Below are 23,118 nucleotides of genomic sequence, written 5' to 3' on the forward strand. Positions count from 1 at the left end.
ACAGTTCATGGCTCCCCAAAACGATTACAATAGTAACATCAACAATTACTGATCACAGATCACCATAACAGATATAATAATAATGATGAAAAAGTTTGAAATATTGTGAGTTACCAAAAGGTGACATAAAGGCATCAAGTGAGCATATGCTATTGGAAAAATGGTGCTGGTGGACTTGCTTTGACACAGGATTGCTACAACCCTTCAATTTGTTTAAAAAAAAAAAGTAATATCTGTGAAGTACAAAGCGAAGCGCCGTAAATTGAGATAGGCCTGTATATGAATATTACTTATATTTTATTTTTGAGATGGAGTCTCGCTCTGTCACCAGGCTGGAGTGCAGTGGCTCGATCTCAGCTCAGTGCAGCCGCCACCTCCTGGGTTCAAGCAATTCTCCTGCCCAGCCTGCCGAGCAGCTGGGACTATAGGCGCGTGCCATCATGCCCAGCTAATTTTTGTATTTTTAGTAGAGACAGGGTTTCACCATATTGGCTAGGATAGTCTCGATCTCCTGACCTCGTGATCCGCCAGCCTCAGCCCCCCAAGGTGCTGGGATTACAGGTGTGAGCCAGTGTGCCCGGCTGAATATAATTTATTTAAACTTTTTAATTTTGACATTTTATCTAAAAATTACCACATTTTGAGAGGCCAAGACAAGTGAATCACTTGAGGTCAGGAGTTTGAGACCAGTCTGAGCAATATAGTGAAACCCCGTCTCTACAAAAAATAGAAAAATTAGATGAGCATGGTGGTGTGTGCCTGTAGACCCAAATACTTGGGAGGCTGAGGGAGGAGGATCATTTGAGCCCACGAGATGGAGGTTGCAGTGAGCTGAGATTGTGCCACTGCACTCCAGCCTGGGTGAAAGAGCGAGACCCTCCCAGTAAGTAAGTAAAACCAAGCAAACTTGCATGTTCTTCTTAACCCTTCTCAATTTAGTAATTACTTTTATTCTCATATAACTTTCTGAGGAAAAGCCCTGTTCATAATTCTTTACCTTTTTTCTCCCCACAGAAATGGCAGGATATTATTAAGGAAGTCAAGTTTCTACAAAGAATAAAACATCCCAACAGTATAGAATACAAAGGCTGTTATCTACGTGAACACACAGCATGGGTTGGTATTTGCTTTCCCCTTGTTGCAATTTTAGCTGATTTTGGTTTATAATAAATTAATTCAGAATGTCTCATATGGGTTGTGTAAACACATGCAACATCACCTGAAATGTTAGTTCATACTGAAAGAAAACAAATAATATTTCCTAGAACTTGTAGGCAATAAGAGATGATAGAATTTTTGCAGGTCTTACTGCAGAGATTTTTCAGAATTCTGTTGACCTTTTTGTGTATAATAAAATGTCCTCTGAGAGTTTTAGTAGTACCATTCAAACGTTGTGAAAACAATCATGTTACTTGAGATTGAAAGTTAGCATATATTTTCTTGACATAAATGTACTTTAATGCATTTAACCAGAAAGATCTTGGTGAAATTTGGGTGAATCCTGGTGAAGTTAGAACTGATCATGATTCCTTGGCCGAATAATATAATACTAAAGATAGAGAATTGTTGCCCTTTATTATAAGAAGTAGAAATTAATTTTGTCCTTTTGTTACCAGGAATGGCCCCTTATTTTGAATAATTAGTAAGCCACAGCTAAGTATCATTTTAGTATACTTACTGTAGATTTAGATTTGTAGTGTTTGGTGCATTTTTATCCAGTTTGTTTTGGTGGTGGTAGTGATGACTTGTAAAATTGAGGCTATGATTAACGAAAAAGCAGTAATATTAGACGGGTAACCTCTCTGCCTCTCAGGGTTGTCCATCCATAAAATAAGGATACTAATAGGATCTACCTCATAAGGTCATTCTGAGGATCAAATTGGTTACTATATAAAAAATACCTGGCACATAGGAAGTGCTCTGTGTTTGCTTTCAAAGAAACAGCTGTGACCTAAGCTTTGTATATAGTTTTTCCTCAGTATCTGTGGGGAATTTGGTTCCAGGTCACCCACCCCCAGGATACCAAATCCCTTCTGTAAAATGGAGTATCTGCACATAACCTGTGCACATCCATCTATTAATTTTTTCAATCATCTGTAGATTAGTTATAATACCACAATGTGAATGCCATGTAAATAGTTGTTATGTTGTATTGGCTTTTTGTTTTATTTTTGTTGTTATGTTGTAATTTTTTTTAATTTTATTTATTTATTTTTGAGACAGAGTCTCTGTGTCGCCCAGGCTGAAGTGTAGTGGTGCAGTCTCGGCTCACTGCAAGCTCCGCCTCCCAGGCTCACGCCACTCTCCTGCCTCAGCCTCCCGAGTAGCTGGGACTGCAGGCACCCGCCACCATGCCCAACTAATTTTTTATATTTTTAGTAGAAACGGGGTTTCACCATGTGAGCCAAGGTGGTCTTGATCTCCTGACCTGGTGATCCGCCCACCTCGGCCTCCCAAAGTGCTGGGATTATAGGCGTGAGCCATCACGCTTGGCCAATTTTTTTATTTTTTCAATTATTTTTGATACATAGTTGGTTGAATCTACAAATCTAGAACCCACAGATGTGAAGGGCTGACTATATGTATAATTCTAGAGAACACAGTTTTCTGTCTTCTAACAATGATGAGTATTGTTACTATAGATTTGTAGTAATGGAATATGTGTATTTCTTCATAATTTTAATTAGTAATTATATATCAAATGCACAGCTTATAGAAGTTATTATATGTTGGCATTATTAAAAGATTAATGTATCATTGGCTTGACTGCATTTAACAAATCACTGAATACGTGAGTATTTTTTATTAAAAAATTTTAAAAATAATATTTTTCTGAGAAATATCTATATAACTATTTTTTTTTTAAGGTAAATGGTGACTAGAATTTTACTTCAAACTATCTTCTTGATCTACTGGGTGAACTTATTTTATCTTAAATAGAATCTTTATAATAATATATTTTAATGCTTTTATAATTTTTCCATGTAGCTTGTAATGGAATATTGTTTAGGATCTGCTTCGGATTTACTAGAAGGTAAGTTTCCTTTGATGATGATTATTATTATTTTTTCTTTCCTTTTTTTTTCTTTTTTTTTTTTTTGAGAAGGAGTTTCACTCTTGTTACCCAGGCTGGAGTGCAGTGGCACTCTTGGCTCACCGCAACCTCCGCCTTCCGGGTTCAAGCGATTCTCCTGCCTCAGCCTCCCCAGCAGCTGGATTACAGGCATGTGTCACCATGCTCGGCTAATTTTGTATTTTCAGTAGAGATGGGGTTTCTCCATGTTGGTCAGCCTGGTTTCAAACTCCTGACCTCAGGTGATCCGCCCACCTCGGCCTCCCAAAGTGCTGGGATTACAGGCGTGAGCCACTGCGCCCGGCCTCCTTTGATTATTTTTTAAAAAGTATTCACAGAATAAAATGATAATTTAGTTAGACATTATTTAAATGATATTAATACCAAATAATGTAAAACTTTCCAGAAAGAGCAGAACTCTTAGTCTTCAAATTCTCAGCATGGTATATGCTGTCCTTATTAAATATTATATGTTATACAGTAGCTTAAAATAGTCATGTTTTCTCTCATTGTGACTTTACAAGTGTTTTTCTGAATTCTCTGTTATCCTGCTCCTCCTGTTCAAAACAAAGATAAGTGAGAATAAAGAGAGAGAACTCTGCTGCTATTGTTTTTACATCACCAAATAATTATTCAGTATCATTAGCTAAGAGAAGAATTGGCTATGAACTGTGCTTTGACAACTGGCACAACTGCGTACAAGTTACAAAGTTTAATAATCTTTATCATCTTGGAAAATAAATCTCTTCTTGCTAAGTATCAGTTTTTTAAAATTGCCCCATGTATTAGATATTTTTTTTTAACAAAAATGTTCTGTGTATTAATTATTTTCAAATAAATTTTAAGTTCACAAAAAGCCATTACAAGAAGTGGAAATAGCAGCAATTACACATGGTGCTCTCCAGGGATTAGCCTACTTACATTCTCATACTATGATTCATAGGTAAGTGCTTTGGAAATTATCATATATTGATAAGTAAATGGCTTGTTGCATATTACCAACTTTAGAATTTATTAACCCTAAAGTTTTTATTGGTTAAAGCCAAATAAAATAATATAAACTAATTTTTTTTAGACTTTTCATATCCTAAAATGAACATAGTGGTATACTTGATCTCTCTAGGATTTTTTTTTTTTTTTTTTTTTGAGACGGAGTCTCGGTCTGTCACCCAGTCTGGAGCGCAATGGCACAATCTCGGCTCACTGCAACCTCCGCCTCCCGGGTTCACACTATTATCCTGCCTCAGCCTCCCCAGTAGCTGGGACTACAGGCTCCTGCCCCCACGCCCAGCTAATTTTTGTATTTTTAGTAGAAATGGGGTTTCACCGTGTTAGCCAGGATGGTCTTGATTTCCTGACCTCGTGATCCACCCGCCTCGGCCTCCCGAAGTGCTGGGATTACAGGCGAGAGCCACCGCGCCCGACTCTCTAGGATAATTTTTATCTTTGCCTGTATGTGCTGCTTGACCTTGTAAAAGTATGTATACTTTTTAGATTAGTGGTAGAAACTTAGCGGTAGAATCATTTAATTTGCAATTGGATTGGGCATTAGAGAATCATAAAATTTTTCTCATTTTACAGGTAAAATCACTGATGTCTCAATTTGTGACTGTAATTTCCTAAGGGTTGCAAAGCTGAGTAGATTAGAGCTAGAACTAAATCTAGATCTTTTGTCTTCTTGGTAACTGATAATGACAGATTTATTCCATTGATTCCATGACATATGGACGAATAAAAGTTGCTTAAGGCCAGGCAAGGTGGCTCACACCTGTAATCCCAGCACTTTGAGAGGCCTAGACGGGTGGATCACTTGAGGTTGAGAGTTCTGAGACCCGCCTGGCCAATATGGTGAAACCTTGTCTCCACTGAAAATATGAAAATTAGCTGGGCTTTGTTGTGGGCATCTGTAATCCTAGCTACTTGTGAGGCTGAGGGAGGAGAATCGCTTGAGCCCGGAAGGTGGAGGTTGCAGTGAGCTGAGACTGTGCCACTGCACCCCAGCTTGGGTGACAGTGAAACTCTGTCTCAAAAAAAAAAAAAACAGAAGCTGCTTAAGACTCTTTATGCTTTTGAGCTGTGGTCCTTGATAATCCTTGATTATGGATAATAACTTTGAAGTTAAAACATTTTATAATAAATTTTTGGCACTGGTATTGGTTCTAGCTGTTGTAGAAGAAAGTTAGTATTTTCTTATACATGTATGAACGAGGCAGTACATATTAAACTATATAATAGAGTCATTGTGAGTTAATGGGTTATCATTTTTTAACATCAGGATAAGATCTGAGAGATACCCACAAGCTAGTAAATAAGTGAGTGCCATAGTTGGAATTTCAACCTAAGTTTTTCTCAAATTTAAGATACCTCTCCATTTAAAAAAAATCAAATGTAAGAAAAATAGATTCACTTCGTGTTATGCTCTAAAATATATAGTAAGAATTAAGGGCTTGGAAGTTCAGCACTTTAATTTCTATTTTAATTTTTGAACGATTAAGTATATATTTAATGCTAATTAGACAGTCTTATTATATAAATACCTGTTTTCTTAGTTTAATAGACCGTTGCTGTTTCAGAAAAGTAAATTTGGGATCATTGATACTACATTATCCATATATTTCAGTTTTTATTTTATATTTAGGAAAACTATGCTAAAGTTTGTAAATGATATGAATACATCTTTACGTATTTACTTATTTTGAATAAGTCTTTTTCAAAAAGTTTGGAGAATAAGGTTCTTTATTTTTTTTTGTTTTTATGTTAAGTATGGATACTCAGAAATCTTATGTATGATAAAGAGATTGTTTGCTAATTACAATGTATTTTTAAAAACCATTGTTTCTACCAATAAACAGAAACTAAAATATAAACCGTGTGCTCCAGTGAACTAATTTTCTTTTCTTTTTGCTGCTATTTGTCTTCTCTTTTAGAAAAGTATTACTATATGTTTATTTGAATTCTGTAGTTTTTTGTTTTCTAATTTGAATATTAATTCTCATTATCCCAATTGTGTGATTACCCCAGCACTTAATTATTTTGATTTCTCCTTCTCTATTTTATGAATTCTTGTTTTATTTTTTTTGTTTTAAACATAATCTAATGAGGGAAAGTTAAGTAATTTTCTGTATTCCCTAAACCTAGAGATATCAAAGCAGGAAATATCCTTCTGACAGAACCAGGCCAGGTGAAACTTGCTGACTTTGGATCTGCTTCCATGGCATCACCTGCCAATTCCTTTGTGGGAACGCCATATTGGTAAGAACAGTTAAAGCAGTCAGCAGCCGTTTTAAGTGTCTATCTGTGTTTAACATGAAATACAAATGAAGTGGAAGGTAAAGTACTGTCAGGAATGTTAAACTTGGCCAGATGCAATGGCTCACACCTGTAATCCCAGAACTTTGGGAGGCCGAGGCAGACAGATCGCTTAAGGTCAGGAGTTTGGGACCAGCCTGGCCAAAATGGTGAAACCCTGTCTCTACCAAAAAATACAAAAATTAGCCGGGCGTGGTGATGCACGCCTGTAATCCCAGCTACTTGACAGGCTGAAGTGGGAGAATCACTTGAACCCAGGAGGCAGAGGTTGCAGTGAGCCGAGATTGTGCCACTGTACTCCAGCCTGGGCGACAGAGTGAGACCCTGTCTCTCAAAAAAATAAAAAAAGATTAAAAATTTAAAAAAAGAATATAGGACACTAATTGAAGACATGAATTAGTGCTTCATTTACAAATAAGATACCCATAAGATTGATAATTGTGTGATTGAGTTGTAAGCTGCCCTGGCCACTTTTATCATGGAATACCATTTTTATTTGAAAGAAAGACACAAACTATGATTATTCAGTCTTCAGTCTTGGTGATTGTGGCAGATAATTTTCTTTAATAAACGACATGAGCTTGTAACTTCAAGGAAAACAACTGACAATACTTGTTGCCAATAGTAAAATTCGATCTTTTAAGCAAAAATAGACTTTTTTTTTTTTTTTTTGAGACGGAGTCTCACTCTCTCGCCCAGGCAGGCTGGAGTGCAGTGGCGTGATCTTGGCTCACTGCAACCTCCGCCTCTTGGGTTCAAGCGATTCTCCTGGCTCAGCCTCTTGAGTAGCTGGGATTACAGGCGCCAGCCACCATGGCCAGCTAATTTTTGTATTTTTGGTAGAGATGGGGTTTCACCATGTTGCTCAGGCTTCTCAAACTCCTGACCTCGTGATCCACCCGCCTCAGCCTCCCAAAGTGCTGGGATTACAGGTGTGAACCACTGCGCCTGGCCAAAAATTAGACTTTTGTAATGGGATCCTGAGACCAAAATATTTGAGAACCACTGGCCTAAAGGATATGAAGTATTATAATCTGCAAACTGGAGCAGATGCAGAATATAATTGTGCCTTGGGAGCTTCTTTTTTTTGGGGTAGCTGTTACATGATAATGACGGGATAGTGAGAATAAATCTCACACTGTATATGCATTGCTAAATATTTACCTTACAACCTGTAATGCACTTAGTTCCCATTATAAAAATTCTTATGTCCAGATATATTGACTAGAATTCAAACCAGTGATCTCCAGGTAGATGACTTACATTCTCAAAGAATAGTATACTTTTTAAAAAAATCTTTAAATTTAAATGAACATTTTGTTCTAGGATGGCCCCAGAAGTAATTTTAGCCATGGATGAAGGACAGTATGATGGCAAAGTAGATGTGTGGTCTCTTGGAATAACATGTATTGAACTAGGTAAGCATTGTTCTTCATTACTATGGATTAAGGTTTGATCAATGTTTTACATCGGCCGGGCGCGGTGGCTCAAGCCTGTAATCCCAGCACTTTGGGAGGCCGAGGCGGGCGGATCACGAGGTCAGGAGATCAAGACCATCCTGGCTAACAGGGTGAAACCCCGTCTCTACTAAAAATACAAAAAACTAGCCGGGCGAGGTGGCGGGCGCCTGTAGTCCCAGCTACTCGGGAGGCTGAGGCAGGAGAATGGCGTAAACCCAGGAGGCGGAGCTTGCAGTGAGCTGAGATCTGGCCACTGCACTCCCGCCTGGGCGACAGAGCGAGACTCCGCCTCAAAAAAAAAAAAAAAAAAAAAAAATGTTTTACATCAATTTCTGTACCGATCTATAAAAATTATAGATTTTTATCTTAAATGTCACTTTATAAGGGGGGCAATATATTTAGTAAGGTTTTCACTTTGGTTATTTGGTAATTTTTATTTATATTAGGGTTAGCTGTATTATATTTGCTCTGTTCCATTATATCCGAAATAATTTTCCACTGTGGTTTTAATTATGTTTGAAGAATCTGTGTCTAACATTAATGAGTATTTGTTAAACACCTAGAATATGTTTATGATTACCGGATTTACCAGCTGTAGAAGATCTGTAAAGCATTCATAACTAGCTGGGGTAGTTACTACTGTTTTTTTGTTTGTTTGTTTGTTTTTACTTTGAATTAGGAATGAAATTAGATGTCAGACTGTCATACCTACATACCATTTTGTAACAGTTTGATATATATATATATGATTTATAAGATGGTAAGTCCGACTTCATTCAACAGGGGCCATGATGATAGGTATATGGATCACTGTAGCAGGGTCTTGCAGTGAAGGAGAGAGATTGGATTCAATTTCCTGTAGCAGTTTGATTTTAAGCACACATTTTGTTCAGTTGCTCATAAATGGAATGTGCTAAAAACAGTGGACCGTCATAACTTATGTGAGCCAATAAACTGTCACTGCAGTTGAAGATGCTGGCCACTTCTTGCTCTGGATTTCCCAGTGGAGGTCTACCAGCCCAATAGTCTTTTCCTTTTCCTTTTTATCTTCTTTTAGAGCATTGCATTAAACTTTACTTATTTATTTGTTTATTTATTTACTTACTTATTTATTTTTGAGACATGGTCTTGCTCTGTCACCCAGGCTGGAGTACAGTGGTGCAGTATCAGCTCACTCTAACCTCTGCTTCCTGGAATCAAGCAGTCCTCCCACCTCAGCCTCCCACATAGCTGGGACTGCAGGCACACACCACCACACCAGGCTAATTTTTGTATTTTTAGCAGAGACAGGGTTTCGCCATGTTGTCCAGGCTAGTCTCAAACTCCTGGGCTCAAGCTATCCTCCTGCCTCAGCCTCCCACAGTGGGGGGATTTCAAGCATGAGCCACAGCGCTCATCTAAGCCATTCTGAAAGGAGTGACTGAGGATGGAAAATAATACATTAAAAGTAAAATCTATTGGTAATTTTGATTAATCATTATCTACTCAAGTTTGTCAGTTTTCAAAAACAAGTATAGAGAAAATGAGGTAAAATGAAGGTAAAATCTTGCTTGTTATTACACAGTAGATTAAAGTTATGATTTCTATTACAACCAGACTACCTTGCAGTCCAGTTTTTTTTTCCTAAAACATAATCTTTAAGTATTTTCACTTTTGTTGGAATTCCTATGTTAACTACTCCCTTCAAGCTCCACATCCTGCTCTTTGTTTTATAGTTTAATAGCATCAACAAACAGAGATTTGGAGATGACCATAATGTCATACTTGTGATTTCTTTGTCTTAATTTGAAGTTTGCAAAACTATTTCTTCCATTTGAAAGTACCTTTAAGTGTCCTAAACTCTGATCTCTATTCTTTTACGTATGATTCTTTTTCCTACCCATAGATCCTAATTAATTTCTTAAGAATCCTGGATACACATGTAGAGAAGCTGGTTAATGTACTCTTTGCCCATGGGATCCTTTTACTTTCTTAATGCTGGCTCATGCATACATGTGCCCCTCAGTGATAGTGAAATTGCATTAATGGACCTGTTAGATTTCATTGATATATTTTATTTGATTAGAAGGGATTTGTTGGCTGATTGTTCTGCTTAGAAGAAAATATACCTAAATTTTGTAGTTTCCGTGAAATGGCTTCTTATTTCTAGCTTTTTATTCTACTTCATAAAACAGAGTTCCTTCACAATAGAAGTTTTTATACTTAAAATAAAGCAACTTTAGATGTGACTACCTTTAAATAATTTTACATGGGTGAAATATTTGAAATAATTTCTTAGAATTTTAGGCATTCATTTGGTATCTTCACTTTTATAATCTTTCATAATAACGTTAAGCATTTTACTTACAAATGTTTTGAATGTTTTGAAGTGCTAAGTCAGGAACTGTATTTTAAGCCTGATTATGGTTATAGGTGAAAGGTCTACAGTAGCACAGGCTAGGAAAACTTTTTGCGATGAAGGAAGTGTTCTGTATGTATGGCTTTTCAGCTAAGGGAGTGAATTTTCTAAAATTTTGTTTAAATACATTTGCATTTAAATAGTCACATGTGGCCAGTTAGCTACCCTGTTAGATAACACAGGTCTAGAGGTATGATTTTCGTTTTTTTTTTCTTTTCTTTCTTATTTTGGGGGCAGGGTGATAGAGTCTCGCTTTGTTGTCCAGGCTGGAGTGCAGTGGCACAATCTTGGCTCACTGTAACCTCCACCTCCCGGGTTCAAGGGATTCTCCTGCCTCAGCCTCCCGAGTAGCTGGGATTACAGGTGCCTGCCACCAAGCCCAGCTATTTTTTTATTTTTAGTAGAGATGGGTTTTCACCATGTTGGCCAGGCTGGTCTCCAACTCCTCACCTCAGGTGATCCACCCACCTCAGCCTCCCAAAGTGCTGGGTTTACAGACAGTGAGGTATGATTCTCAGTGCAAATCAGATTCAGTCTTGGGACACATACTTATTATAATATGCTTTTCTATGTTGGAAGAGTTTAGGATAGCAAATTAAAACAAACTATTTTCTTACAGTATAGGTAATAGAAAAAATTTATATCAACCATACCATTATTGGTCTTGATAAACATAGTTGTGAATAGATAGACATGACTCTTTCATGCTTTAGTGTCACAAAGGTTGAAATTACTTGGTTATGTCTTAATACTAAGAAATCTTATAATACATAATTTTTCATGAGTGGGTTTGGTTACATGTTTCTTTATAGTTCATCTGATGAAAATTCTTAGTTTCTTGTTATTTGAGCTGCATGATTATATAATCTTTGTAAAAATGTAATTTATCATTTTAAATTACATAATGTGTTTAGGGTATAAAATTATAGAAATACAAAAAGAGTGAAAAGAAAATATTCATAGTTCTACTGTCAGTTAGGTACAGTGGCTTTACATCTGTAATCCTAGCACTTTGGGAGGCCAAGGCGGAAGGATTGCTTAAAGCCAGGAGTTTGAGACCAGCCTGGACAGTATAACAAGACCTTATCTCCACCAAAAACAAGACAAATTAGCTAGGCATGGTAGCCTCACACCTGTAGTCCCAGCTACTCGGGAGGCTGAGGTGGGAGGATCCCCTTTAGCCCAGGAGTTTGAGGCTGCAGTGAGCTATAATTATGCTACTACACTTCAGCCTGGGTGATAGAGTGAGACCCTTTCTAAACAAACAAATTAATTAAATTAAAATAATACAGGAAACAAAAGTACACAAAGTCATTTTTCCCGTTGAGAGGAATAAATGAAAATATTAAATTTGAACCCATTTATCTCACCCTTTGGTGATTACTCTTCTGTATAAGTATATATAATTTGAACTCTTTCTCTGGAAATTTTATTATTGGACATTGTTTCTGAGATTTACTTTCTAGACCGTTCAGTGCTTCTGTCTCAGTTTCATCTAATTTCCTTTTGAATTTTGGAGGTATTACTTTTACAGAAGCAGTTCAAATTTATGGGTAGAGACAGTTTAGAAACATGCACAAGATAATAAGAAATAGTATCTCTAACTTAAAATAAATTTGGTTTAAAATTAAGTGGTGGCTCATGCCTCTAATTGCAGCACTTTAGGAGGCCACGGTGGAAAGATCACTTGAGCTCAGGAGTTGGAGGCCAGCCTGGGCAACATGGAGAAACCCCGTCTCTACAAAAAAATACAAAAAAATTAGTTGGGCATGGTGGCATGCGCCTGTAGTCCCAGCTGCTTGAGGGGCTGAGGTGAGAGGATCACTTGAGCCCAGGAAGTCAAGGTTGCAGTGAGCTAAGATTGTGCCACTGCACTCCAGCCTGTGTGACAGACCAAGCCTTTATCTCAAAAAAAGGAAGAAGTTTAGTAGTAGCTTATAAAAATTTGAGACAGAAAATATTTGGCTGGGTGCAGTGGCTTATGCCTGTAATCCCAGCACTTTGGGAGGCCAAGGTGGGCAAATCACTTGAGGTCAGGAGTTTTAGACCAGCCTGGCCAACATGGTAAAACCGCAAAAATTAGCTGGGCGTGGTGGTGCATCCTGGTAATCCCAGCTACTTGGGAGACTGAGGCAGGAGAATCTCTTGAACCGGAGAGGCAGAGGCTGCAGTGAGCTGAGATCTTGCCGCTTCACTTTGATCTGGGTGACAGAGTGAGACTCTGACTCAAGAAAAAAAAAGTTATTTGAATTTATGAGAGTCTAATACATAAATTCGGTGAATCTCTTCTGTGATTTTTAGCCAAGTTTAATGTTCTTTGATAAAATTGAGAGATTTTTAATTTAATAGTGAATGACAAAATTAAAAAGATATGTTCTAGTTTGATATAAGTTTGATATATTGATGGTATACCATTTAAAAGACTTAGTGACCAAGAGGTTTATTCACATTGTAGGGTGAAGTGGAATGGGGATTCAGAATTTGAACAGAGAAAGGAGGGCATCTGCTTAAGGAGAGAGAAGATGATCACAAAGATGGGATATTGGTTACATGGGAGGAATTTATCAGATAGAAAAATATATTAAGGGCCAGTCGTGGTGGCTCATGTCTGTAATCCCAGCACTTTGGGAGGCCAAGGCTGGCAGATCACCTGAGGTCAGGAGTTCAAGACCAGCCTGGTCAACATGGTGAAACCCTGTCTCTACTAAAAATACAAAAATTAGCCGGGCATGGTGGCCCATGCCTGTAGTTCCAGCTCAGGAGGCTGAGGCAGGAGAATTGCTTGAACCTGGGAGGCGCAGTTTGCAGTGAGCTGAGATTGTGCCACTGCACTCCAACCTGGCAACAGAGCGAAACTCCGTCTCCAAAAATATATATATATATATGTTAAGGATAATGAGAGCAGGGTTTCTCTCATTGTCAGAGAAGGATTTTACAAATATGGAAAGAGAAAGCTAGAAATAAACATGATGTTGTTGGATTGGAATTTGAGATATTGTACTACAATATTTGTTGTTTTCAAATATAAATAATATATGTCATGTATTTGTACACATAGGTGTATAAATGTATTGTGTACATGTATATATTCCCAACTCTGTTCATTGAGCGTGTCTGAGATTAGTGACACCCCAGCAGCAGTAAGCACACCTAGCACAACAGCCCCTTGGAGAAATGATTGATCCAGGGTCTGGGCTAGGGAAAGCATAAGATGAAGCTAGGACATCTTAGTGTACCAGAAAGCAAGAAAGTAACCAAATAATAATGGGACCATGTCCAAAAGATACAAGCCAACTTAAAAAGGTTTCTACTGTTCAAATATGAGATAATTTGAACATCAAAATAAATGATATAACTTATTAAAATAAAAATCTGTGACTCCATATAATAAATAAAAGAATAAAGTTGAAAGTTTCGTGAGAAGCAGAGTATTTATGTAGATTCAGAGTACCATCTTGCAAAATGCTTATTAATTACAAAGGAGAAAAGAGAAACTTCATCATTAAGAAGACTGGCAGACATGGGCCTTAATCAAGTGATCAAAGTGAATACCATCAATAACAGAACTTCTCAAAATCAAGTGCCACATCATAGGATACAAATTATAGCATTACCTCTGTGATACTCCTGCCAAAGGTGTTTAGCCTAATTCTGATAATAGGAAATGTCAGAAAATCTCAAAGTGAGGTACATTCAAGAGTCCTGTATATCTCAGTATCTTCAGAGGATTGGTTCCAGAACTCCTTCAGATAAGAAGATGTGCAGATGCTTAAGTCTCATATAAAATAGCTTAGCTTTTCATGTAACCTATGCATATCCTCCCATATACTTTGAATAATCTCTGGGTTACTTATAATACCTAATATAATATAAATGCCATGTAAGTAGCTGTCTTAAAAATTTGTATTTTTGGCTGGGCGCAATGGCTCACACCTGTAATCCCAGCACTTTGGGAGGCCGAGGCGGGTGGATCACCTGAGGTTGGGAGTTTGAGACCAGCCTGACCAACATGGAGAAACCCCGTCTCTACTAAAAATACAAAATTAGCCAGGCATGGCAGCGCACGCCTGTAATCCCAGCTACTCGGGAAGCTGAGACAGGAGAGAATTGGGAGGCTGAGACAGGAGAGAATCTCTTGAACCCTGGAGGTGGCGGTAGTGGTGAGCCAAGATCGCGCCATTGCACTCCAGGCTGGGCAACAAGAGTGAAACCACGTCTCAAAAAATAAATAAATAAATAAATAAAAATTGTTAATTTTTTTATTGTTAAAAAGTCTTTGTTGTTATTTTTATTATTTTTCCCCAGATGTTTTCAGTCTGTGGTTGAAATATTTTAGTTGGTTGGTTCAGTCTGTGGATGCAGAACCTACAGATACAGAAGGGCAACCATACTTCAATTTGTCAAAGTCATGACTTCAACTTTTACCTTAAGAAACTAAAACAAAGAGCAAATTGAACACAAAATAAGCAGAGGATTATGATGATCAAAGCAGAAATCAGTTGAATAGAAAACTGAAAAACAATAGAGAAAATCAGTGAAACCAAAAACTAGTACTCTGAGATCAATAAAATGGTTAAACCTCTAGCCAGACTAATCACAAAATAAAAGAGAGATGACACAGATTTCCAAATCAGGCGTAAGAGATTATAATCACTATAGATTTTACAGGTATTAAAAGAGTAATGGGGAAATATGAACAATTTTATGTCAATAAATTTGACAACTTGGATAAAATGAACAAATTCCTTGAAGATTGCCAATACTCAAAGCTCACTATTGCTACACGGGATATTATTGGGACATTTGAATGAAACTTGAATGTAGTTTGGGGATTGGATGATAGTCTTATATCACTATTAAATGGCCTGATTTAATGGATGTATTATGATTATTTAGGAAAATGTTCTTCTTTATAGGAAATATACACTCAAGTATATATTAAGGATGGTGAGGCATCAGGTCAGCAATTTATTCTCAATTGATTCACTTGAAAAAGTTCTTGGAGGCTGGGTGCAGTGGCTCACACCTGTAATCCCAGCACTTTGGGAGGCTGAGTTGGGAGGATCACTTGAGCTCAAGAGTTCAAGACCATCTTGGGCAACATGGTGAAACCCCATCTCTACAGAAAATACAAAACATAATTGGGCATGGTGGTGCACACCTGTGGTCCCAGCTACTCGGGAGGCTGAGGTAGGAGGATTGCTTGAGCACAGGAGGTCAAGGCTGTAGTGAGCTGAGATTGTGCCACTGCACTCCAGCCTGGGTGACAGAGTGAGACCCTATCTCAGAAAAAAAAAGAAAAAAGAAAAGGAAAAAAAAAAGCTCTTTGAACTCTACTTGCAATTTTTTGTATAAGTTTAAGATTGTTTCAAAATAAAATCATTAAAAAAGAAAAAAAAGAAAAACGTGCCCAGTACTAGAGTACCCCGGCACCTATTTTAACAGGAATGTTTCCTTTCTTTTACAGCGGAAAGGAAGCCTCCTTTATTTAATATGAATGCAATGAGTGCCTTATATCACATAGCCCAAAATGAATCCCCTACACTACAGTCTAATGAATGGTGAGTATTGTTAATATATATATTGCTCAATGTTGAATAAATGAAATGCTTTTTCATAATCTGTTATCAAAGTGATTTAATTCCAATTAGGTAAAATGTATCACCTTATAAGATATTAAAATAGATTTATTTTAGCCTTTTAAATATTATATTTATTCTTTATCATGTTTCCATTTTATAGCATATGTATAACTGAGTTCAGAAAAGGATGGATGATGTCACATGAATGCAAAAAGTATTCATTTTTACAAGAATTTGTATTTTTCTTTAAATTTAGGAATACCTAATCCTTATTAAATAATAAGTAGCATTTAAGCATTAATATTTTATAACTAAACTATACTTATTATTACAACCTATAGTGATATTTGATTGCAGGATGGTTTATAATTTATATGATATAAAAATATAGGTTAAATGATTTGACTATCAAAATTACCAGGTAATTAAAAATTTTGGGATCACTCTAACTATAATATGTTATTCAGTTTTATCTGATATTCCTTCTAGGGCTTCGTTGATTTGATAAAATTTAGTTCATTCGTGTAAAGAGGTTTATGGACAACAGATTGACAATTTTAGAAAACTAGGATTTTTTATCAACAGTATAAAATTGTAGTAGAAAATTAATTCCTCAGGTGTACCTAGCATTTGATAAATTCTAGGGGAATAGCTAGCATATTTAATTAGTATTTTGAAAATCACAGATATGTAAATTAGGGGTACTTAATTATTTAAAGAGTACATAATTATGTCCCATTCATATAAGTCTTTGCCATTTAAGAGTGTGCCATGTAACTCTACTAAACTAATAATGCTAAAACTCTGTGCCAAAAGATTCTTTCTGTATAACTCTGTGTTTAGAATTATGTAGAACGAATCTTTTGGCACTGAGTTTAGGGTTATGGTATGCTTTAGTACATTTTGTGCTGCTGTAACAGTATCAGAGGCCGGGTAATTTATAAAGAACAGTCTCATTTTCTGGAGGCTGGGAAGTCCAGGATCAAGGCACTGGCAGGTTAGGACCTGGCCCTCCTGCTTACAATATAGTGCCTTTAACTCTGCATCCTTTGCGGGGATGAAGCATTGTGTCCTCACATGGCAGAGAGCAGGAGAGAGAGAACCCTCTCCCACAAGCCCTTTTTATAGCAGCATTAATCCATTCATGACCTGAACAACTCCCATTAGGCCCCACCTCCCAACACTGTTGCATTGGAGATTAAATTTCAACATCAGTTTTGGAGAAACAAAAACATTGAAACCATAGTTGATACATGTAAGTAATAAATATATTGGCCGGGCGCGGTGGCTCAAGCCTGTAATCCCAGCACTTTGGGAGGCCGAGACGGGCGGATCACGAGGTCAGGAGATCGAGACCATCCTGACTAACACGGTGAAACCCCGTCTCTACTAAAAAATACAAAAAACTAGCCGGGCGAAGTGGCGGGCGCCTGTGGTCCCAGCTACTCGGGAGGCTGAGGCAGGAGAATGGCGGGAACCCGGGAGGCGGAGCTTGCAGTGAGCTGAGACCCGGCCACCGCACTCCAGCCTGGGCGACAGAGCCAGACTCAGTCTCAAAAAATAAATAAATAAATAAATAAATAAATAAATAAATAAATAAATATATTGAACACAGACTGTCTTTACACTGTGTTTGAGACTTGGGGATTTATAAAAGAATTCTTGCCTACAAAGAACTTAAAATCTTATTTGAATATTGGAGACAAACATTGATGGAGTAATTATTTACTGCCTTACTCACTGAACTCTTGTCAATAACACTATATAATAATGTGTTACAGACTTCTAACATTTTAAAAAATATCTTAATAGGTTTTCTAGGTTTAATGGAAGTTTTTCCCATTTGCTCAGGAGCACCAAATACTCAGGTATAAAAACGCTCTCTCCAGAGCAGATAGAGTGATATTCTGAAACATGCTATATAGAAGACGATCCAAGGGGCAAATAAGAAAAGAGCTTATTATAAGAAAGGCTTAGCAAAAAGGAAAAGAAAAAAAGGGAATTGGAAAGGAATATTATCTTGGGTTTGAATGCAAAAAAAAAAAGAAAAAGTAGATAGGCTTCCCTCATTTTGCCTCAATACAGTAGTATGAGTTGTGATATTTAAATATGTAGGAGCAGGATTTTAAAGTAATCTGTGTGAATTTATCTTTGGAAAATGGTAAACATTCATTGGTTGCTTTAGATAGATCTTCATAGACTCACATGAAACTATATAGTCTCTGCTTTTTTTAAATCATTCCCTTTCCATTCCCCCTCCCACCAATAGGCACGTGCCTTGATTTGTGGATGTATTTTTAAAGGAAATAGCAATGTGTTCACTTGATACTTTCCTTTACAATAGGTCTGATTATTTTCGCAACTTTGTAGATTCTTGCCTCCAGAAAATCCCTCAAGATCGACCTACATCAGAGGAACTTCTAAAGGTCAGTTCTATTACAGTTTATTTATTTATTTTAAGACAAGGCCTCACTTTGTCACCCAGGCTGGAGTGCAGTGGCACAATCACGTCTCCTGCAGCCTTGACCTCCCAAGCTCAAGCGATCCTCCCACCTCAGCCTCCCAAGTAGCCAGGACTATAGACACACGCCACTAAACCTGGCTAATTAGAGTTTTGTCACATTGCCCAGGCTGGTATCAAACTCCTGGGCTCACGTGATCCACCTGCCTGAGCTCTTAAGTGCTGGGATTACAGGTGTGAGCCACCAGTTCCATTATACTTTAAATTTGTTCTTACCCCTAAGAAATGATTATAAATAATGTGTTTTATTATTTGATTCTGAATTAGGATTAAGTATACTCTACTAGTTTTTACTAATACTAGTTTTTTGTACTATTGTTTCTGAGAACTTTTCTTAGATACTAAATTTTTTAATTTCTTTTTTCAAATTGATTAGCTGCTCTTACCATGTCTAAATAGAATGTATAGTTAAGTATTCAAATAGCTCAATACTTAATATGTTCAAGAATATAATCATGAGTTATAAATTTTAATTCATGTGGAACAGTGTCTTTTTTTTTTTTTGGAGATGGAGTCTTGCTCTGTCGCACAGGCTGGAGTGCAGTGGCCAGATCTGGGCTCACTGCAAGCTCCGCCTCCTAGGTTTACGCCATTCTCCTGCCTCAGCCTCCCGAGTAGCTGGGACTACAGGCACCCGCCACCTCGCTTGGCTAGGTTTTTTGTATTTTTTTTAGTAGAGACGGGGTTTCACCGTGTTAACCAGGGTGGTCTCGATCTCCTGACCTCGTGATCCACCCGTCTTGGCCTCCTAAAGTGCTGGGATTACAGGCTTGAGCCACCATGCCCGGCAGAACAATGTCTTATTTCAAAGTTGATAAAACATAGTTTAGCTGGGCACGGTGGCTCACGCCTGTAATCCCAGCACTTTGGGAGGCTGAGGTGGGTGGATCACAAGGTCAAAAGTTCAAGACCATCCTGGCCAACATGGTGAAACCCCCGTCTCTACTAAAAATACAAAAATTAGCTGGATGTGGTGGCGCACACCCGTAGTCCCAGCTACTCAGGAGGCTGAGGCAGGAGAATTGCTTGAACCCCGGAGGCAGAGGTTGCAGTGAGCTGAGATTGTGCCACTGCACTCCAGCCTGGCGACAGACCGAGACTCCGTCTCAAAAAAAAAAAAAACACACACAAAAAAAACATAGTTTAGCTTTTTGCTTAATTTTTATGTATTGATCTGTACAATATTAATATAATATGAAAGAAAGATGACATGATGTATTTACATAATATGTTGGAGAAGAGAAACTTAAAAATGGAAATAATATCTTTGCTTCCTTTTTTGGAAATATATTTTTCTAACTTAGCAATGAAATATTTTAAAAATATGTGAGTTCTGTTGAGTTTTCAACAGGCTTGGTTGAGTAATTTAAACACATGATTAGTGTATGCTTTCTGGTCTTAAAAAATTATTTCATTTGGGCATCGACTGTCTTATTAATAGCAATAGTAGTATTGTTGAATTTAATATAGTTCTTAAAACATCTAGATTAGGCAGTAATAAGTACGATTTGACTATCTTTTTGGGACCCTAAGGAATCTTCTTAATCTTTCACTGTAAGATTTAAGTCAACTATATTTACACTAATGTTTTAGAATTTCAAGGAAATTCAGTTTATTTTCACTGACACATCAGTTAAAGCCACAAGTTAGTTTGAAAGGGTCACATATATATTCAGCAGTATTATTTGCAGCCACAGTGTATAGAAAAACCATGCAAAATTTCAGTAATGCTTGAGAAATTCCAGGCAGTAAGCTTACTTGTCATTTCAGAAATGAAAGCCTGAATACACAGGCACTCATAGTAGCTAGTAGAAGCTTTAATATAGCTAGGAATTATGTTGGTTAAAAAAAATAAGCAAAATCTAACAAACAGTGAAACTTAGAAATAGAAGGTTTTGGCTGGGTGCAGTGGCTCACAGCATTTTGGGAGGCCAAGACGGGTAGATCACCTGAGGTTGGGAGTTCAAGACCAGCCTAACCAACATGGAGAAATCATGTCTCTACTAAAAAAAAAAAAAAACAAAATTAACTGGTCGTGATGGCGCATACCTGTAATCCCAGCTACTCGGGAGGCTGAGACAGGAAAATCGCTTGACCCAGGAGGCAGAGGTAGTGGTGAGCCGAGATCGCACCATTGCACTCCAGCCTGGGCAACAAGGGCAAAAACCCTTCTCCAAATAAATAAATAAATATAAGGTTTTATGTTTTTGGATAAAACGATATTGTAAATAGTAGGCCGGGAGCGGTGGCCCATGCCTGTAACCCCAGCTCTTTGGGAGGCCGAGGTGGGCAGATCCCTTGAGGTCAGCAGTTTGAGACCAGCCTGGCCAAAATGGTGAAACCCTGTCTTTACTAATAATACAAAAATTAGCCGGGCGTGGTGGTGGACTCATGTAGTCCCAAATACTCAGGAGGCTGAGGCACGAAAATCGCTTGAACCCCAGGAGGCGGAGGTTGCAATCAGCCAAAATCGCGCCACTGCACTCTAGCCTGGGAGATAGAGTGAGACTGTGTCTCAAAAAAAAAAAAAAAGAGGCCGGGCGCGGTGGCTCATGCCTGTAATCCCAGCACTTTGGGAGGTCAAGGCGGATAGATCACGAGGTCAGGAAATCGAGACCATCCTGGCTAACACAGTGAAACCCCATCTCTACTAAAAATACAAAAAATTAGCTGGGCGTGGTGGCAGTGCCTGTAGTCCCAGCTACTTGGGAGGCTGAGGCAGGAGAATGGTGCGAACCCAGAAGGCGGACCTTGCAGTGAGCCGAGATCACTCCACTGAACTCCAACCTGGGCAACAGAGCGAGACTCCGTCTCAAAAAAAAAAAAAAAAGAAAGAAAGAAAGAAGACACTATTGTAAATAGTGGTATACACCAAATTAAAGAAAAAGGAAGAATATCCAGGTACAGTGGCTCACGCCTGTAATCCCAGCACTTTGGGAGGCCAAGGCAGGCAGATCGCCTGAAGTCAGGAGTTCCAGACCAGCCTGACCAACATGGAGAAACCCTGTCTCTTTTAAAAATACAAAATTAGCTGGACATGGTGGCGCATGCCTGTAATCCCAGCTACTCAGGAGGCTGAGGCAGGAGAATCGCTTGAACCCAGGAGGTGGAGGTTGTGGTAAGCGGAGATGGCACCATTGCACTCCAGCCTGGGCAGTCAGAGGAAACTCCATCTCAAAAAAAAAAAAAAAAAGGAAGAATGTGACTGGCTTCTTACATTTGCCAAATAGAAGCAAAAGAAACCTTTCTAACTCATGTAGTAGTAACCCAGCCCACTAGTATTTGGTGATTAGATTCTAAATCTGCATATATTAATAGTATTCATTTGCCTGGCCCCTAGTATATATTATCATACCCCTATTTAAAATGATAGGAAGTGTTTATCATGAGCTTCTTATCTTTTGGCCTAATTACATTTCTATTGCAGTCTATCATAAAGAAAAAAACTAACGAAAAAATTTTAATATATGAAGCTGTTTATCATGGAATTAAAAATTAGAAATAGCTGCCCCAAATTAGAGTAATGGTTAGGTAATTTGGGCACAAACATTTGATGAAATATTCTACAAGCATTATGTTTATGAATTTGAAATAATAATTATTTTTTTGTTTTTGAGACAGACTCTTGCTCTGTCACCCAGGCTGGAGTGCAGTTACATGATCTCAGCTCACTGCAACCTCCGCCTCCGAGCTTCAAGTGATTGTCGTGCCTCAGCCTCCCGAGTAGCTGGGATTACAGGCGTATGCCTCCACGCCCTGCTAATTTTTTATATTTTTAGGGTTTCACTATTGGCCAGGCTGTTCTTGAACTCCTGGTCTCAAGTGATCTGCCTACCTTGGCCTCCCAAAGTACTGTGATAACAGGTATAAGCCACTGCGCCCAGCTAAAATAATAATACTTATTATGACTGTGAAAATTGAATAAAATATTGTATAGAGGCTGTGCGTAGTGGCTCATGCCTGTAATCCAATGCTTTGGGAGGCCATGATGGGAGGGTCACTTGAGGCCAGGAGTTTAACTCTACCCCCACCAAAAAAATCAAATAAAATTAGCTTGACATGGTGGTGCACACCTGTAGTCCTAGCTCCTTGAGAGGCTGAGGTGAGAGGATTGCTTGAACCCAGGAGTTTGAGGTTACAGTGGGCTACGATTCATAGTTACAACTCTTTGCTTAAAGAAGAAATAAATGTGAGCTAACAAAGGAGGTAAAAGTTGTCTTAGGAATTCAAGGATATCTCATGGAACTCAAGGGATGGCAGAATATGTCTTTCTGGAATTTACATGCTAACTATGTATCTACAAAACATTTTATTTATTTATTTTTTTTGAGACGGAGTCTCGCGCTGTGTCACCCAGGCTGGAGTGCAGTGGCGCGATCTCGGCTCACTGCAAGCTCCGCCTCCCAGGTTCACGCCATTCTCCTGCCTCAGCCTCCGAGTAGCTGGGACTACAGGCGCCCGCCACCACGTCCGGCTAGTTTTTTGTATTTTTAGTAGAGACGGGGTTTCACCATGTTAGCCAGGATGGTCTCGATCTCCTGACCTCGTGATCCACCCGCCTCGGCCTCCCAAAGTGCTGGGATTACAGGCTTGAGCCACCGCGCCCGGCCAAAACATTTTATACATAGAAAATTTCTGAAAAGAAGTATATTACAATGTAACTGTGATCATCATAATGGTGGAATTGTTTTTTCTACTTTTTGTATTTGATAAGGTGAAATTATATTAAACGCTAGTGATAAACAGTAATAATTTAATGACTTTTAATCTCTGTT

The 23,118-nt window shown here is 38.2% G+C and overlaps 1 protein-coding gene across 2 annotated transcripts in view; it reads left to right on the forward strand.

Annotated features, from left to right (window-relative positions):
* The window catches only part of TAOK1 (TAO kinase 1), a 172,468-nt gene that overhangs the window by 96,607 nt on the left and 52,743 nt on the right, over positions 1-23,118 (forward strand). Inside the window, exons 5-11 of one of the 2 annotated variants that reach the window (XM_009190016.4) lie at positions 1,015-1,116; positions 2,989-3,034; positions 3,920-4,016; positions 6,212-6,325; positions 7,709-7,800; positions 15,708-15,801; positions 18,167-18,248. In XM_009190016.4, coding sequence (XP_009188280.1) covers positions 1,015-1,116; positions 2,989-3,034; positions 3,920-4,016; positions 6,212-6,325; positions 7,709-7,800; positions 15,708-15,801; positions 18,167-18,248 — 627 coding nt within the window. Of the gene's footprint in view, positions 1-1,014; positions 1,117-2,988; positions 3,035-3,919; positions 4,017-6,211; positions 6,326-7,708; positions 7,801-15,707; positions 15,802-18,166; positions 18,249-23,118 lie in introns of those variants that run through there. The other variant, XM_021928890.2, reaches the window with a different exon arrangement.

Source organism: Papio anubis, chromosome 17 (genome assembly GCF_008728515.1).
Source record: "Papio anubis isolate 15944 chromosome 17, Panubis1.0, whole genome shotgun sequence".
NCBI lineage: Eukaryota > Metazoa > Chordata > Mammalia > Primates > Cercopithecidae > Papio > Papio anubis.